We start from the raw sequence: 19814 nt of genomic DNA, 5'->3' as shown, positions 1-19814 counted from the left end.
TCTGGAAAATTCCCATTAAAATGTTTTAGAAAAATCTAGTTTTTGGTCAGGTCCTGAAACTTCACTATTATACTGTTACAGCTTAGAAATGAGGTGTTCCCCAAAAGTTCTAGTGTGAGATAATGCAAGAAAATTTAGAGGTGAAATGATTGGGTTAGAAGAGCTTTAACCTAATCAGTGTATTAATCCACTGATAGGATTAACTTGGTAGTAACTGTGGATAGATTTATATTTTGTTCCTGGTGAGTGAAGCTCTTTGCTTCCAGTTTGCTATGTCCTGAGCTGCTTTCCTCTAACACATACTTTTGCCATGATGTAATGCTTCACCTTAGGCCCAAAGCAGTGGAGTTGGCCATCTGTTGATTTTGAGACTTCTGAAACTGTGAGCCAAATAATCTTTTCCTCCATTAAAATTGTTATCATCATGTCTTTTGGTCACAACAATGAAAAAAAACTGATTAAAACATAGACTAAACTCCTTACTTCATTCTCAAAAAATAGAAACAACACTTAAAATTTACTATTCATTTTCCGTAGGACTAGGGAATAGGAAGAGCCAAGAATAGAATTGTTGTTCTATTGAATTATTTTTAATTTCTTGTATAAATCATATATATATATATATATGATTTATACAAGAAATTATACACACACATACAAACACATACACACACACGGCACCGATTGCTAATTATCAATAGAAAATATAAGATGTATTTAAATGCTTAATTATTGAAAAAGTATTATTTCTTTTATAATTTCCCAAGGTATAAAAGATAATAATGATTACCCATGAGGCAAATAAGATACATTCTTGAAAAGTGGGTTAAAGTAACAAGAAAGTTGTGGCAATGAATGTTGAAGCATTTGAATGTTTTGAATGGTTCTAAAAAGTAAGAAAATATATTAAAGAACTTATTAAAAAGAAAATAACTTAGAAAACTTCATTTTATTTTAATGTGCTTGTTCAGCAAATCATATAGTTAAATGTAAATTTTCTGTCTTTATGAGAAAGTCATAAGGGAAAAGAAATCAAGCTGATATTGAACTTTTATTTGCAAGATTAAGTACTGAGATACATTATGGGGAGATAGCTCAGGGTGGGGGGCATATTATCTATGCCTATGACACAAGTGTTTTTTATGAAGATTCCCATTTGTTAAGGACACAGTATTGCTCAAGCAGCATCCCCTCTGTTCAGAAAAAGGATGTCTTCTATTCTATTCGGAAAGATTCCAAGTGAAGTTTAGCAACCTCCACAATGCCCTGGCCCAACCCATGATCTTTCTCTAAGGTATATACTCTGTAGAGTTTCTCTTGCAGAGACATGAAAATAGTAAAGAATGGTGGGGGATAGTCTGCTGTGGCAGGGCTGATTCAATACTCCTTCCTCTGGGTCAAACTGGGGAAGAGGAACCAAGAAAGGTATGGGAGATAATATTAATTTTATGTTTGTATAGCACTGGGTACTGTGAGTTTTGTTTACATTATTTCAGTTAATCCTCATAATATCCTTGTAAAATAGATATACTAGCAATTAATCTTACAAATAAGAAAATGGAGACTGAGAGAGTTGACTTAATATTTCCATTATCACATGGATAAGAAGTAACAGATATGGGATTCAAACCAAGATCTGAGCCACTAACACTTGACTACAACTGTTATAGGTGGGGGAAAAGGAATAAATGAAGAAAATAGAATACTAAAGCACTTTAAAACCAAAAAATATCTCTCCTTCAAATTCCATCAATTGGACTTTTTGTACCTAAAACAGAAGCAGACACAGCACAGCTGCTTGATAAATACTTGTGAATGAATGTCTTATAAAAGCTCTAAAAGAAAGGGTGTGTGTGTGGGGGGGGGGTGAAACAAATTCAGAGATCATAATGGCATGACCTTTCTCAACTTTAGAAGCTGCAAGACAAGAGATCAATGTCACAAAAATTAGGGGAAAATAATTTTCAGCCTCCCTGAATTCTTTATCCAGCCAAATTTAATCAAGTACAAGGGTAAACTAAAGATACTTTAAGATTTGTAAGATTTCAAAAATAAGCTATAGGATGATATATCGAATTAAAATGAGGAAGGAAATTTTTTTTAAATAGGGAAACATAAGTTCCAAAAAACAAAAATAAAACAAACAAAATAACCAAGAGAGTCAGCACATGGGAAAGGCAAAGAGAAAATGTATAATGATAATTAGGGAAAAATTTAGCCTGTCATCATGCGGAAGTTTTGGAGTACAATTAGTTCAGACAGGGGTGTCTTCTCCAGTCTCCTAGCAACGTGGCTGAAGCTTACAATGGGCATTGGGGGAGGGGATCCCAAGGTTTCCAGGCACTTTCCAAGCACAGAGCCATCCCCAGGCTACTTTTGGCTAAGAGCCTGGGATCCTCCTCTCTCCACCACTTGTACATATGTAGACCATCAGAGTCTACATTACTGCTATGAGGATTCTCTTGTCTTTTGAATTCCTCCCACTGTGGCCCACAACTGACCACTGATTCTCCTCAGATGCTCCTGTGCTCAACCCCAGTCCTCTTCACCCTTGGACTCTATCTCACTGGTTTCCAGGTCCTCCAACTGGGCCTCAAGAAAGGGGCCTGCATTTTCCCAGTGGGGGCACATTCTCAGATGGCAGGCCAGAAAGAGGCAGCATCCTGTGTCGCTTCATGACCCAGGTCTCACCTAGTTGGAAGACAACATCTCAGAAAGTGTGAGAGGGCCCCTATACAGCAGGTTTTTGCAGAAATCACTAGAACTCTGACACCCCTCCCCCTGCAGAAATCAGAGCCTCTGCATTTGAGTAGGACTCCAGACTCTAGACCCAAAGCCCACAGTTCTAGCTCACACATGGCTCTCAAGTGTCTTAGCAGAATCACCTATTAGCACCTCTGCAGAACTCCAGACTGTGCACAGCTCCCACACAGGTCACTTGGCTGCTACCTATCCACAGCACAAGGCCATCGCCCAGCTCCCCCCACCTCACCAGACACCCCGGCATTGGAAGCAGACCAACTCCATCTTGGGAAACCTTTCTCGCCATATTTGGTGGGCGTGGCTCTTAGATGAGATCTCCATCTGAGCAGGTAGCTGGTTTCCAACTCCCTCCTCCCAGAGGCAATAACTCAGCATAATGAGCTCCCAACACAAAAACAGCTCTTAGTTGGGCAGGTGTGCAGTGCAACCAGGGCACTGCCTGCCTAGTGTGAGCCTGGGGGTGAGAGGTCCTGCAGTTGGGATCTGCTAAGTAAGAGAGGGGAGGGTGACTAAAGTTTGGGGCATAACAGAGAGACCAGGATCTGGGAAATCTCCAGGCAAGAAAGGGAGACGATACCTGGGGGCTCAATTCAAATGAGTGGTCCCAAAAAGAGACCCATGAAGTGCAATTTTCCTGCTGAAATTGGTGGGCTGCACTCCCTGCTTCCAGATGCTATACACCAGGTCCAGTCTTCTCACTCTGGTTACCTACACCATCCTGAGGGCAGAGACACCAGCTTAAAACAGACAACCCCACCTACTGGATGAGAAGAAATGCAGGAAAGAAACGGGTCTCTAAAACTAGCAATAGCCCTGGTTTATTCTTTGAAGTATTTTTTTTTCTTCTTTCTCTTCTACCCTTTTATCCTCTGGCCCTCACATCCCCAACATATGTGAAACGAAGAATTTTGCATGAAATAGGACTTTGAGGACAGAGTCACTTGAATAATATAGAGGAGTTGCATAAAGCTTTTTTTCTTTTTCTTCTCTCTTTTCTTTACCTCTTTTCTTTCTTCTTCTTTCACTCTCCAAATTTTACTATTTTTACAACCTATATTTTTCTAAATACATATGTGTGATTGTTTTATGTACTCTACTCTCTTCTCACATACTTGTCTACCATAAATTACTTCCTGTCTATTCCCCTGTCACTAACCCTCTTCATTATATTTTTTTCACATTTCCCATTTTTAACTGTATGCCCTCACATCTTTTCCCCTTAGCATATCATCCTATACCTGACCCCCAGTTCATTGTCCACTGCTAGAAACTATAAACCTTTTTATGAAACTGCTGGTTATATTTTAAATAATAATTGAACCCAATATTTCTGGACATTGAGACTAAACTGTAAATGTCTTAATAACAACAATTTATTCATAGGTGATATATTGTTGATATTGGGATCTGTTAACATTGTCCTTCCCCACAAAGGAGGGATCTTGGAACCCTACAAGAGCACTACAATTCTATAGGGTAAAAACAATAACACACCAGACCCACAGAACTGGAAAGGAAGACACATGGGCAACATGAAAAGACAAGGGATGAAAGTACCATAAACAAATTAAGACAACACATCATTATTGGCAGCTACAGCAGAAAAAATGACAGAGAAATATTTCAGGATATACATGGTTAAAATGTTCTGTGAACTCAAAGAAGACATAAGAGAACAAATACAAGCAGTGAAAGATCACTTTGATAATGAGCTACATGAACAAATCCAAGAAGCAAAAGATCACCTCAACAGGGAGATAGAGGTTATAAAAACAAACAAACAAACAAACAAACAGAAATCTATGAAATGAAAGAAAATTAAAAGCTCAAATGAAAGAATCACTAACAGAGTAGACCACTTGGAAGATAGGACATCAGCCAATGAAGATAACATATATTATCTCAAAAAGCACATAGATCACACATGGTAAGAAACCACAAGCAGAACATTCAAGAAATATGGGAAAGCATAAAAAGACCAAATTTAAGAGTTATTGGGATAGAGGAAGGCATTGAGGTCCAAACCAAAGGAATGAACAATCTATCCAATGAAATAATATCAGAAAACTTTCCAAACATGAAGAATGAATTGGAAATCCAAATTGAAGAAGCCTACAGGATGCCAAATGTTCAAAATCACAACAGATCCACACCAAGGCACGTTGTAATGAAAATGCCCAACATACAGGATAAGAAGGGAAATCTTAAAAGCCACAAGAGAAAGGAATCAGATTACATATAGGGGAAAACCAATTAGGATAACGGCAAATATTTCAAGACATACCCTGAAAGCTAGAAGATCCTTGAACAACATATATCAAGCTCTGAAAGATAATGCGTACCAACCAAGAATCTTGTATCCAGCAAAATTAAGCTTTAGATTTGAAGATGAAATAAAAACCTTCCATGATAAAAAAAAAATTTATAGCTAGAAAACTGGCACTACAAAATATCCTTGGCAAAATATTTCGTGAAGAGGAAATGGAAAACAACAATGAAAATGAACAGAGAGAGGTAGTACACTAAAGGAAAAACTAATCAAAGAGGAAAACCAAGTCAAGTTAAATAACAAAAACAAACAAATATGGCTGGGAATACAAATCATGTCTCAATAATAATCCTAAATGTTAATGGCCTAAACCCACCAATCAAAAGACATATGCTAGCAGATTGGATTTTAAAAAAAGACCCAATAATATGCTGCCACCAGGAGACTCATCTGATAGGGAAAGACATACTCAGACTATAGGTGAAAAGTTGGGAAAAATCAAACCACTCACACAGTCTGTGGAAGCAATCAGGTGATTCAATTCTTATTTCAAATAAAGTAGACTTCAAGCCAAAGTTAATCAAAAGGGATAAAGATGGGCAATATGTACTGCTCAAGGGAACCATACACCAACAAGACATAACAATCATAAATATATATTGCCCAAACAATGGTGCCGCTATATTCATCAAACAATCTCTTCTCAAGTTCAAGAGTGAAATTGACCACAACACAATGATCTTGAGTGATTTTAACACTCCTCTCTCACTACTGGATATATCTTCCAAACAAAAGTTGAATAAAGAAATTATAGAACTTAATAACTTAGATTAAACTGGCATATAGAGAATATTTCAACCTGCATCAAACGGATACACTTTCAACACATCATGCTTGGAATACTGGAAATCCATATGCAACAAAATGAAATTAAACCCCTATCTCTCACCCCCATGCTCAAAACTTAACTCAAAATGGATCAAGAGGGCTGGGGTTGTGGCTCAGTGGCAGAGCAATTGCTTTGCACATATGAGGCACTGGGTTCGATCCTCAGCACCACATAAAAATAAATAATAAAAATAAAAATATTTTAAAAAATGGATCAAGAGGCTCTATGTCTAATAGAAGAAAAAGTAGTCCCTAATCTTCATCATGTGGAATGAGACCCCAACTTTCTTAATAAGACTCCTATAGCACAAGAATTAAAATCAAGAATCAGTAAATGGGATGGAATCAAACTAAAAATTTTTTTCTCAGCAAAAGAAACAATCTGTGAGGTGAACAGAGAGCAAATTTTTACCCCTCACTCATCAGATAGAGCACTAATCTCTAGGGCATATAAAAAAAAACTCCAAAAGCTAAACACCACAAATCGCATAAATGACCCAATCAACAAATGGGCCAAGGACCAGAACAGACACTTCTTAGAATAGGATACACAATCATTCAACAAATATATGAAAAAAATGTTCATCATTGCTAGCAATTAGAGAAATGCAAATCAAAACTACTCTAAGATACCATCTCACTCCAGTCAGAATGTCAGCTATTATGAAGACAAACAACAATAAATGTTGGAGACGAAGTGCGGGGGAAAGGCACACTCAAACATTGCTAGTGGGACTGCAAATTGATGCAGCCAATATGTAAAGCAGAATAGAGATTCCTTGAAAAACTGGGAATGGAACCACCATTTGACCCAGCTATCCCTCTCCTCGGTCTATACCCAAAGGACTTAAAAACAGCATACTACAGGGACACAGCCACATCAATGTTTATAGCAGCACAATTCACAATAGCTAAACTGTGGAACCAAACTAGATGCCCTTCAGTAGATGAATGGATTTTTAAAATGTGATACACACACACACACACACACACACACACATCACACACACATACACAATGGAATTATTCAGCAATAAAAGAGAATAAAATCATGGCATTTTCAGGTAAATGGATAGCATTAGAGAAGATAATGCTAAGTGAAGTTATTCAATCCCCCACAAAAAAAAATGGCGAATGTTTTCTCTGATATAAGGTGACTGACTCATAGTCGGGTAGGGAGCAGGGAACTTGGGAGGAATAGATGAATTCTAGATAGGGAAGAGGGGTGGGAGGAGAAGGGAGAGGACAGGGGTTAGTAATGATGGGGGAATGTGATGGACATCATCATCCAAAGTACAAGCATGAAGACATGAATTGGTGTGAACATACCTTACATACAGAAATATGAAAAATCGTGTTCTATATGTGTAATAAGAATTGTGAAGCATTCCGCTGTCATGTATTTAAAAAATAAAATCAATTAAGAAAATTTTAAAGTGTAAACCTCAGGGTATTTCATATAAAAATCTGTAAAAATATGCCTTTGAATTATCCATTCTTTTATAAACACAAGACTAAGTGATAGCTCTTAACTTGGGTGATAAACATGAAATTTCTGTTGTTTTGGGAAAAAAAGCATCATGAAGTCACAGATTGCAGGAGTCATAGTCATGTATCAAGTGATCCTGGTGAACCCCTAGTTGAAGAGAGGAAGATAAAATTTTCTGGAGATATTGGTGATGGGGTGTCCCCAACACAAGTCAAGCCTGTGGGGAGCAATGGTCATGATAGTTTCCTTTGTCATATACTTTGGAGAAAACTTGAAATCACAAATGGAATAAAGTGTCAGGTTGTTATTTCTCTAGAAGGCAGAAGAATTCTTGGGGGAGGAGTAAAGACCAATTGACCTGGTGTTTTACCTGGTGTCTTGGGAACAGAGAATCTGTAAGAAAAAAAAATGCTTTTGGTGTGGAGCAATATTCCACAGGGAACTGACACCTCAGGGTTGGGATAAGAAGAGACACAGGAGCCTAATTTGCAGACACACAATTGTAAATCTCTCCCCTGCTGCTGTCCCTTTGCTTGTACACAACCTTGGTCAGGATGGGACCAGGTTTTGTACTTCAGCGTCCTGCATGTGGCTTGGGGGCTGTGGCTTGACCCCCCTGTGGCCTCATTTGGTGACAGAGATGGTCTCCATGGTGCAGCATCCTGGGAGGCATCTGATTCTCCTCCCAGAAACTCTCCATTCAGAACTCACCCAGGTGAGTCTGAGAGCCCAGCAGGTGCTGCAGGAAGGCATCAGAGAGGCTGGAAGCCAAAGACAGGTATCTAAGGTCACTTGAGAGCCAGTCCAGCCTCGCCCAGCCCTGACAGGTTGCTGAGGTGTTTGCTGCATTGTTTGATGAGTTCATTGGTGGATATGTTCACATGGTGGGAGGAGGAGTGAACAGTGAGCTCCGCAATGCCAGGTCCTTGATGATCATGGGGTGAGGGCAAAGGCAGCCCCCTCAGAAGAGGGCCTGGAGGCTCAGGTGGTTTCAGGGTAAGTAGAGCGTGTGTCCTGGAAATTTGCAACCAATTAGGTGGAAAGGAGAAATGCATATCATCCACGGAGGGACACACAGTGAAGGGAGGGCACTTGGGATCTCTGAGGTGGGCACCCTTTCGATTGGCTACTTACTATCATAAGCCTTTTTTCTATAGTTATCCATATTTTACTGAAAAATTTCAGTCACTTCTTTTTCTATATTGACTTTTGGAGTGATTTTTTTCTTTTTCTGGCCACAAAAGATTTTGAATTTTATGTAGTCAAACATGTTTGTCTCCTTACTTCCGAATCTTTAACTTATTCTAGATGATTTTGTTCTGCTGCCCTCAGGAAATGCAAATGAAAAACAAATGGTTGTTTTTCCAAGATGTATTCTTACTCTAAAATGTGGAAGTTGTAAATTTCTCTCAGTTTTTTTGACATGTGAATTACAGGACCAACTTAATTTCCTCCAGATAGACGCTGATGCAAGACTTTATTTAATTATGTAAGCTTTTCCGAGGATGTAGATATACAAATTTGTCAAATATTAACTGTCCACTTTTACAGAATGCCTGTTTAATTTTATAAATAGCATTGAATATCAGCTTCATGCCACAACTTGCAAGGAATATTCTTTGCTGCATTCTTTTGTGTTTACCTGTTTGTCAATTTTCTTGTTAATCCATTCTCATAGAATTAAATTTTTGGTATTATATATATTGTTACACTGAACTTCAAATGTTCTATTCAGTTTGTTTAACATAGCTGTTTTGAAACACTGAATTTCCTCTGTGTTTTTCTCCTCCTCCTCCTCCTTTTTTTTCTTTTAGGTATTCTTGATTTAACACAGAATGGCTTTACCATTGAGCAACATCCCCAGCCATTTGTTTTTTCTTCTGAGACACAATCTTGCAAAGTTGCTGAACTGACTTTGAACTTGCAAATCTCCCAACTCAGTCTCCAGAGTCCCTGGGATCACAGGGCACAGCCACTGTGTCCAACTCCCATTCTTTTTATCTCACAATTTCTTTTGCTTAATTTTATTCTCTGTCATGAACATATATTCCCACATCACCATGACAACATAAAGGTGAGTAAAGCTGTGAAAGCCATGCTCTATCAGACCTACCCAATGTGCAGGCAGAGCTTAGTGTGAGAAATGTGTGTGGGAGGAGATGTCCCCAGGGATTTTCCACCAGCAGGGCTGGTTCTGTGTGGAAGGGTGGAATTGCAACGATGTGTGCAGGGCATTATAGAATGTGATCTGAGGGTGGCGGGGGTTGCATGAGGTGAGGCCCCTTCCTTAATTGACTCCTATACTGTCTATTCCCAGATGTCACATTTGAGCTCTATGGAGAAAATAGTGGGATTTGCCTGTGGAGTTCAATTGCAAAGTCCAGGAGACAATTAAGATTGGGTCCTGTCTAAAGGGCTCCTGACCATATCATGACAAATTGGTATTTCTCCTTCACATCTGGCTTGTTATTCAGGAAACCAAATGCCAGTTGATTTCACTGTATGCTCTATAAAAGCTGATCTCACCTGAGTAGTGGACAGAAAGTGCTTTCCAGGGACTGGGGACAGGAGGGACAGGGGAGGTGGACCAGGGGCTGCAGTCACAGGTAGGCAGGAGCAGTGAGTTCTGCTGGGCCATTGTCCAGGATGAGTGGAGTTCACCAGCCTGTGAACTTTAAATATCCACACGAGAGAATCTGAATGTTCTCATCACAGTGAAAACTGGTGGAGGTGGTGGCTATGCTAGCGACCCTGATTTGATCTGAGCCCAATGTATGTATCTATTGAAATGTCACCTTGAACTGTATAAATAGGCACCATTTTTATGTATCCATTCAAAATGCAAAACACCAGTGACTCAGATCAGCCGTGAATGGTGCAGGAACACAGCTCTGTTAATATTTCATATAAACGCCCGAGTTGTCTTGCTCTCTGCACACCCCCCTTTTGAAGTTTTGGCTACTCGTTCTTTCCTGCCTGTGCTTTTCTATATGAATGTTCAGCCTGTAAATTGGTGGCCCCAACAAGACATCATTATGTTCACCTGCTATTTGTTTTGACCTTCTATTATTTCTGCTGGTCCTCATGAGGGTTGATTGGAGTGGAGTTTCAACCAGAAACAAGGAAGCTTTTCCTGTTCTTTTTTTATTATTGTTTCCTTTCAGTTATATATAATTTTAGGATTCATTTTGACATAATCAACAAATCACAAAATCATGGAGTGATATTTGCTCTGATTCAGTCCCTAGTATTTCCCCTTCCTCCCCTGTCTCTCCCCTCCTCCCTCCCCTCTCCCTGATCTTTATTCTATTTGATGGAAATCCCCTGCTCTTCTTTATGTCTTTCTTCTTATATTCAGTTATCCAAGGACGCTCTTTCCCTCTCACAGTCTCTCATGGACACCTGAGCATATTAGACCATTTTCTCCTGAGAGCCATTTCTCATTCTCCCTCTCTCTCTCTCTCTCTCTCTCTCTCTCTCTCTCTCTCTCTCTCTCTCTCTCTCTCTCTCCCTCCCTCCCTCCCTCTCTCTCCACTGAACCGATTGTATATTCATTTTTTACTACAGGGTGAAAAGCGTTCTTGCAAAATGGAGGCCCAAGAATGAATGTGTGGGTGTCATTACCAACCTGGGAATTCTTGGCGTGATTCAGACATTAATTTGTTGAAAAATAATTTGACATTGACAGCTTCCCTGTCATCCTTTCATTGTAACTCGTGTAACTGAAGGTGAGAAAGATGGGGCATAGCATGGGCCCCAGGGGGACAAGGACTGCAGCTATGTGTGTGTTTGTATGTGTGTGTGTGTGTGTGTGCACATGCATGTGTGTGCTTGTGTGTGTGTGTGTGCACATGCATGTGTGTGCATGTGTGTGTGTGTGAGTGTCTGCATGTGTGTGTGTGTGTGAGCCTGTGTGTTTTCTTTTGATTTTAGGGGCAAGAGCAGGTTTTAGAGAGAGGGGACCTGAGCTGAGAGTATTCCAGAAGGCGACTCATAACACACAACCCCTAGCATAAGGCCACTGAGAGAAATAAACAAGGTGCTGCCCATTCACAGAAAGCCCAGGAAGCTCCTCAAGGGGGAATCTGTGCCTTGTCACCCTGGGACACCAGCTCACGTCCCTCTCCCTCTTGCTCATCCTCCTGCCACTCTGGCTTCCTGGTTGAACTTGAACATCAGGAACAAGCCCCTTCCTCAGGCCCTCTGCACTGGCCATCCTCCATTCTGCCAGGCACATGTGTCTGCAGGTGACTCTGTGGCTCCGTCCCTGTGTTCCCGGGGGACTCACATCATGTGTCACCTAAGGGCTGACCTTACCTAACACATAGAAGGAAATGACACTTTCCAGTGCCCTTCACCTTAAAAGCTTCAGTGTACCCATCACCATCTGAATTTGGGACGATTGTTGCTTTGCCTATGTGCATTGACTTTACCTTCTTCCACTATTTTCCATAGATTCAAGGAACATTCCGTTTTGGGGGAGGGACCCTCATTATCCAGACAGTGCCTAGACCAGCATCATTGCTAATGATATTCCTCAAATACAAGAAAGAGTTCGTGTGTAGTGATCTGTAATACAGCGCCACCTGGGGAGAGGCTGAGAGCAAGACAGGACTCCAAATCAGAGAAGGCATGGGATCCCTTAAAGGGGCAAACAATCATAAACAAACTAGAAAAGAGAGTCTTGACTACAAACGCTTTCTGTTTTGTTTAATTCTTTGCTAGTCACAGCAGATATATGGAATCCAAGAACAACACACTCATTCCACAATTTCTTCTTCTGGGAATTTCAGAGGACCCTATATTGCAACCCTTCCTCTTTGGGCTATTTCTGTTTATGTACCTGGTCACTGTGCTGGGGAACCTGCTCATCATCATGGCCACCATCTCAGACTCGCACCTGCACACGCCCATGTACTTCTTCCTCTCCAACCTGTCCTTTGCAGACATCGGCTTGACCACAACAAGCATCCCCAAGATGCTGGTGAACATCCAGACACACAGAAAGGCCATCACCTATGCGGGCTGCCTCACCCAGATATACTTTTTCATACTCTTTTGTGTTTTGGACAACTTCCTCCTGGCTGTGATGGCCTATGACCGGTATGTGGCCATCTGTCACCCCTTGCACTACATGGTCATCATGAACCCTCGGCTCTGTGGATGGCTGGTGTTGGCTTGCTGGGTCACAACTGTTCTCAATTCTTTGTTAGAAACTTTAATGGCCTTGAGGCTGTCCTTCTGCACAGACGTGGAGATCCCACATTTTATGTGTGAACTCAACCAGCTGGTCCAACTTTCCTGTTCTAACACCTTCCCCAATGTCATGGTGATGTATTTTGCAGCAGTGTTGCTGGCTGGTGGCCCCCTCACTGGCATCCTATACTCCTACTCCAAGATTGTGTCCTCCATCCGTGCCATCTCCTCAGCTCAGGGCAAGTACAAAGCCTTCTCCACCTGTGCATCTCACCTCTCTGTGGTCTCCCTGTTCTACTCTACACTCCTGGGGGTGTACCTCAGCTCTTCCATGACCCAGAACTCACAATCCACAGCAAGAGCCTCGGTGATGTACACTGTGGTCACCCCCATGCTGAACCCCTTCATCTACAGTCTGAGGAACAAGGACATCACGGGAGCTCTGAGGAGACTCTTCCGAGGGAAGCCGTAGAAGAAACATGGACCAGACCCTGCAGTTCTTTATCCAGAGCACAAAGTAGACCTTGTGCCTTCTGTTGATTTCCTGGAAGTCTGATTCTTTGTTTTCAACCTCTTTATTGTGTCCTAACCTCATTGGAAAGTCCCTGCTCTCCCGACACCCAACATGTCTTCCCTCTCAGGTTCCTGCTTTCCCAATGTCCTTTCCCCCAGATCAGACAGTCTGGAGGTTCCCAGGAGTCTCCCATGGTGACGAGTTGCACTGTCCAGTGGTTAGGGAACCACACTCAGAACTTGTGCCGTTTCCTTTATTTTATGAAGGAGACATGCTAAGCCTTCTGTTTTTAAGGTTTCTGTTCTTGATTCTGTGTGTGTTGGTGCTCTCACTGCTCATGATAATCCGGACTTCTACCCACTGGTGGTTGTACAGTAGACCATGCCCATTTATTACGCTCACAGGGGTGCTCTTTTCTTATCTTGGTCCTTTTCTTGTGTGTGCTATATTCTACTATAGAGAGTACTGGTGAAATTTTCTATCAACAGCACAGAGCCCTCAAAATGAACAGACATATGTGGAACCGAATTAACTGTTTGTAGATCATCTGAAAAGAATTGCTCCGAATTTTCTGGTGAATTAATTTGTACTTTAGTACCAGTTAATCAATATTTTTTCTGAGTTGTCAAAAATAAATAGAGGCATTGAATGTGTAGTCTATCCAGAAAGGCAAATTTGTGTAAATCAGTTGACATTCTGTGGTCCCAAAATCTGAGAGGGCCTTATATATGTTAAATTTTCAATCATATACATTAGGCTGAGTTGCACCTTTTCCATAAATTGCAAGCTTTTGATGATGTGCATCTGCTCACTGGAACATGAAACCCCTGTCATGCACGGAGGGGTCCCTTCAGTGGATCAGAGGACTTGGTGTCATCTTCTGCAGTATTCCTTGCACCGTCTCGGTGTTTCTGCTCAGAAGTTTCCAGTACTGCCTCTGAATATGATTCCTTCTGTTACTCTAAGAAAAATATTTCCCCATTTTTAAAATTTTTTCCATAAACTTTAGCATGCAATGAACATGAATACACACCTGTGTATCCACTTTATTGTATTTTCCGTCTTGTATTTGATGTTCTCAAGTTTCTTCAGTGCTCATAAGCAAAGGTCAACATGAACAATAACTGGACTCCTGCCCAGCAATGCCCCTGGGAATGAGGACTCACGCCTCAGGGGTCCAAAGGATTCCTGCATTTATCCCCTGTCCTTCCTACTCTGCTGATTACCTGGCGTGGAAACTCAACAGTTTCATTCAATTTCATTCTATCATTCCTCACACATGTGAGACACTGGGTTCCATCCTCAGCACCACATAAAAATAAAAAAATAAAAATAAAGATATTAAAAAATGGGGAAAATGTTGTCCTTGTGTTTTGTGCAGCCTTTAATGGTTGAGACTCTTCATATGGAAATCAAATATTCCCCTCCAATTTCCTCATGGAATGAATTCTAGGGAGTGCCAAAAATAATGAAGCAGTGCTTGGGACTGATCAAATAATATATCATTTAATATAATTATTTAGTAGAATTATTGTAAGAAACTAGTTTTCCTCCCTACAAAAGATACTTTATTATCCTCTCCATCAAAGATGAAAATGTAGTTCAGTGTCTTACACATATTTATTTTTAAAGCCATTAGTCAAATAAATAGAGTAGGAAGTAGTTAGAAGTCTTCCAGTTGCAAATGATAAAAACACCAACTCAAGTGATTTAAACAAAAGGGGGGGTGGGATTTTTGGTTCATGGACCCCAGACAAGGTAGTTCTCTAATCTGTGAGGTTTAGACCAGCAGTTAGCAGTCCTCAGCCTCCAGTTCTGTTTTTCTGGAATTCTTTCTACTTTGCCTTCCTCAGTGTGTAGAGTTCATCCTTACCTGGGCTCTCTGTATGATAGCAAATGGACTACAGCAGTTCAGATCCCACACCTCAGAAAGAGATCCTGAGGAATAAAAGAATTTGACTCCCACTACTCTCCCTTTATTTATTTAGAGTTTCTTAAATTAGTGTTTTATAGATATACATAAAGGTGAAATTCACTGTGGTGTACTCATTTATGTACATAGCATAATTTGGTCAATTTCATTGTATCATTCCTCCCTCTCCCCATCCTCCTTCCTCCCCCTCAATATCCCTCCCCTGCGCCATTGATCTCTCTTCTATTTTCAAAGGATTCCCCCCTGCCTTTCCCCTATTTTGGTCTTGTTTCTGCATATGAGAGAGAGCATTCAGCCCTTGACTTTCTGAATCTGGATTATTTCATTTAGCATGAGGATCTCCAGTCTCATCTATTTTTAATGAAAACTCAAAACCCATTCCTCTGGATTTTTGACATACAGGTACATTGTTGTTATCTGTTGGAGTTTAAAGCAAAGAAATTCTTTGTTGTGAAGAACAGGGTATGCATACCTCCAGTGAAGCGGCAAGATTGGAATAGGAGTGGGAATGACAAGATAAAGAGAGACCTAAGGAAGGAAATCACCTGCTACAGACTTGGAGATTGCGGGGAGTGAGGTGCAAAGCAAGGTCAGGAGTATACCTCTGGGAATCCCAGGGGCCCACCCTAGATAACTTTCCAGAATGTTCAACTTGAAGACCTTGGTCACCACGCATCTGTCTTTTGTCCCCAGAGCTTCTGCAGGTGCAAACCACCCTTCTCTGCTCTCCTTTCTTCCGTCCCTTACTGTGACTGCTGCCTCATGAAGATGGTACCATTGAGTCCACATCCCCATAGTTCAGTTAATGAATGTTAGACATACGATTCCCAAGCTAAGATGGACACAAGGGATAAAGATTTATTTCTTCTTAGTCTAGAAATGGTGAGATGGTGGTGAAGGGTAAGAGAGCGTATTCATATCTGAGAAGTCTTGACCTTACAAAGTAGAATTTCTACACCTTCTACATGCAGTTGGATGCTCACTCTCTTCTCCAAGAGAAAAAAAAATTATTCTGCAGCTGCTGATGGAGGTGCAAGGAATCATCCCTCGGGATTCCTGCAGAGATCTGCTGAATGGAAATTGACACTTGTGTTCGACCCTTAGCAGGAGATGGCCGCCATTCGCCCCCTTTCCTTTGTCCCTGACTTTTTCAACCTGTCGGTGAAGCTCTTCCCATTGAGAGACGGGGTCTTTTCCTCCACCTTAAATCTTGGCAGGTGGAAGGAGTTTTAATGTTCTTTGTTAAACAGAAAGTGGTGAAAGTGCAAGTGTGCTTCAAGTGCCTGCATGCATCCCTGCTGCTCCCTGTTGCATTGCTGGCTCTACCTCGAGAGTGAATGCAGGCTGGGCTGATGCAGGATGGGGACTGTGTGGACCAGAGCCCCTTTCACTAACTGTGGCTGTCCTCCCAATCTGGGCGATGTCAGCCGAGACAAACTGAGCATCTCACCTGACTCACACCTGACTATATACATAGGAAGAGGCCAGAGACATACCAGGAAAAAGACCCGAAGACCTGTACAACCAAGGCTCCTACGGGTAAAGAAAGAAAAATGTGACCTTAAACCATTTATTTGGGGATGGTTTATTACAAGGAATAAATAGCTCACTAATACAATAATAAATGCACACAGAAGACATTCAGAATACCCTGCTCCGTCTGAAACTGGATGTTTGTTCTAATACTCAAAGACCATAATCATGACGACCTGACTGGGTACATGTACTTCAAACAACTGTATTAAAAGTGAACACTGATGACTATCATTCCAGGTAACCAGGATATTTGGAAGGACAGGGATAAGTGCAGACATACCTTGGGCCCCTGAAGCATAAATCCTTGGGCATCATGCGAGTTCTTGTCCATGTTATCCTTTGCTCAAGAGCATTAAAGAAACTTCAGAACACCAAAGACAAGACAGAAAACAAGATAGAATAATGCAGAAGTGTGCATATTAAGGTAAACTTCACATTAAAGTTTATGGAAAATTTTTGAATAAGGGGAACTATTTTCCTTCGGGTAGTGGAAAGAGGCATAATTACAGGGAGCACTAAAAACTTCTGGGCAGAAACAGAAAGATGGAGCAAGGAATACTTCATAAAATGACACCAGGTCCACTGAAGTGACCGTCCATGCATGACACGGAATTCACATTCCAATGAGCAGACACACATCATCAAAATCTGGTAATTCACAGAAAATGTACAACAAAAGATAATTTATATGATTAAATATATACATTTAGCATACGTAAGATATTTGCTGACTTGAAGATCATAAAATGTCAATTAATGAATGCAAATTTGCCTTTCTGGAGAGACTATACATTTAATGCATGTTTGGTGGCTAGTACTTTTTACTAGTATTTTTAAATTTTTTTTAGTTGTAGATGGACACAATACCTTCATTTTGTTTATTTATTTTTATGTGGTGCTGAGGATTGAACCCAGTGCCTCACACATGCTAGGTAAGTGCTCTACCACTGAGCCACAACCCCAGCCCTCACTAGTAGTTTTTACAAAAGAATATAGCACACACAAGGAAAGGACCAAGATAAGAGCACCACTGTGAGCGTAATAAATGAGCATGAACTACTGTACAACCACCAGTGGGTAGAAGTCCCGGATTATCATGAGCAATGAGAGCACCAACACACCCAGACTCAGGAACAGAAAACTGGAAAACAGAAGGCTTAGCATGTCTCCTTCATAAAATAAAGGAAACGGCACAAGTTCTGAGTGTGGTTCCCTAACCACTGGACAGTGCAACTCGTCACCATGGGAGACTCCTGGGAACCTCCAGACTGTCTGATCTGGGGGAAAGGACATTGGGAAAGCAGGAACCTGAGAGGGAAGACATGTTGGGTGTCGGGAGAGCAGGGACTTTCCAATGAGGTTAGGACACAATAAAGAGGTTGAAAACAAAGAATCAGACTTCCAGGAAATCAACAGAAGGCACAAGGTCTACTTCATGGTCTGGATAAAGAACTGCAGGGTCTGGTCCATGTCTTTGAGGCCCGTGTCCACAGGCAAGACGTGGACAATATCTCCTCTAGGGCTTCCCTTGGAAGAGTCTCCTCAGGGCTCCCGTGATGTCCTTGTTCCTCAGACTGTAGATGAAGGGGTTCAGCATGGGGGTGACCACGCTGTACATCACTGAGGCTCTTGCCGTGGATTGTGAGTTCTGGGTAATGGAAGAGCTGAGGTACACCCCGAAGAGTGTAGAGTAGAACAGGGAGACCACAGAGAGGTGAGACGCACAGGTGGAGAAGGCTTTGTACTTGCCCTGAGTTGATGAGATGGCACGGACAGAGGACACGATTTTGGAGTAGGAGTACAGGATGCCAGCGATGGGGCCACCAGCCAGAAACACCACTGAAAAATACATCACCATGACATTGGGCAAGGTGTCAGAACAAGCCAGTAGAACCACTTGATTAAGTTCACATATAAAGTGTGGGATTTCCAGTTCCGTGCAGAAGGACAGTTGCAAAACCATTAAGCTGTGTAACAAGGAATGCAGGGTGCTTGCGATGCTGGACATCAGAACCATCAACATGCAGAACCTGGGATTCATGATGACCATGTAGTGCAAGGGGTGACAGATGGCCATATACCGGTCATAGGCCATCACAGCCAGAAGGAAGTTATCCAAAACCCCAAAAAGCATGAAAAAGTATATCTGGGTGATGCAGCCTGCATAGGTGATGGCCTTGCTCTGTGTCTGGATGTTCACCAGCATCTTGGGGATGGTGGTGGAGGTGAAGCAGATGTCCGCAAAGGACAGGTTGGAGAGGAAGAAGTACATGGGCGTGTGCAGGTGGGAGTCTGAGATGGTGGCCACGATGATGAGCAGGTTCCCCAGCACAGTGACCAGGTACATGGAGAGAAACAGCCCAAAGATGAAGGGTTGCAATGTGGGGTCCTCTGAAATTCCCAGGAGGAGAAATTTTGAAACATGTGAGGTGTTCTCTGCCTCCATGAACTTGATGTGACTAACAGAGAAAGAGACAGATTATGTAATATTCACCTATAAGAATCATATCTAATCTTTAATAGTATTCAGACTAATTTCTCTGTTTTCTGATTCAGTTCCCCTTTAAGGGAAGCCTTGCCTTCTCTGGTTTGGAGTCCCTGTCTCCCTCTCAGACTTTCCTCACGAGGTCTTGTACACAAATCACTAAAGACTAACTCCTTCTTGTATTGGAGGAATCTCAAGTAGTCATGAGCTGGTCCAGGCACTGTCTAGACACTGATGGGTCACTCCCAAGAAACGGAATGTCCCTTGAATCTAATGAGGGGGAAATCACAGACGAAGGTAAAGCCGATGCATGCAGGCAGAGCAATAATCCTTGCACACAGAGATGGTGACAGAAACACCATAGGTCTTGAGGAGAAAGGGCACCGGGAGTGTCATTTCCTTCTGGGTGTTCAGACAAGATCAGCCCATTGGTGACACATGGTGTGAGCCCTCCAGGAAGACAGGGAGAGAGCCACAGAGTCACCTGCAGACGTGTGTGTCTGTGGAATGGTGGGTGGCCTGTGCAAAGGGCCTGAGCAAGGTGCTTGTTTCAGATGTTCAAGTTCAACCAGGAAAACAGAGTGGCAGGAGGATGAGTGAGAGGGCAAGGGACGTGAGCTGGTGTCCCAGGGTGACAAGGCACAGATTCCCCTTGAGAAGCCTCCTTTGCTGATGCATGAAGGCACAAGGAATTCCTCTGTCCAGAAGTTGTGTTTCATTAAGCTGCGTGCCAAGGTGCTC

At 41.8% G+C, this 19814-nt stretch overlaps 2 protein-coding genes across 2 annotated transcripts; one reads left to right on the top strand and one right to left on the bottom strand.

Moving 5' to 3' along the window:
• The first annotated feature begins 12147 nt into the window (after window positions 1-12147).
• Window positions 12148-13077, top strand: LOC144253634 (olfactory receptor 7A40-like). The gene has a single exon (XM_077795910.1). It carries the CDS (start codon window positions 12148-12150, stop codon window positions 13075-13077), a length of 930 nt encoding a protein of 309 aa, XP_077652036.1.
• Window positions 13078-18104: 5027 nt separating this feature from the next.
• Window positions 18105-19034, bottom strand: LOC144253538 (olfactory receptor 7A40-like). Its single transcript, XM_077795728.1, has one exon. It carries the CDS (start codon window positions 19032-19034, stop codon window positions 18105-18107), a length of 930 nt encoding a protein of 309 aa, XP_077651854.1.
• Between the last annotated feature and the right edge of the window lie 780 nt (window positions 19035-19814).

Source organism: Urocitellus parryii, chromosome 3, assembly GCF_045843805.1.
Source record: "Urocitellus parryii isolate mUroPar1 chromosome 3, mUroPar1.hap1, whole genome shotgun sequence".
In the NCBI taxonomy this organism is placed as follows: Eukaryota; Metazoa; Chordata; class Mammalia; order Rodentia; family Sciuridae; genus Urocitellus; species Urocitellus parryii.
The sequence above is the reverse complement of the archived record's forward strand: the minus strand, read 5'-3'. Positions and strand labels throughout refer to the sequence as shown.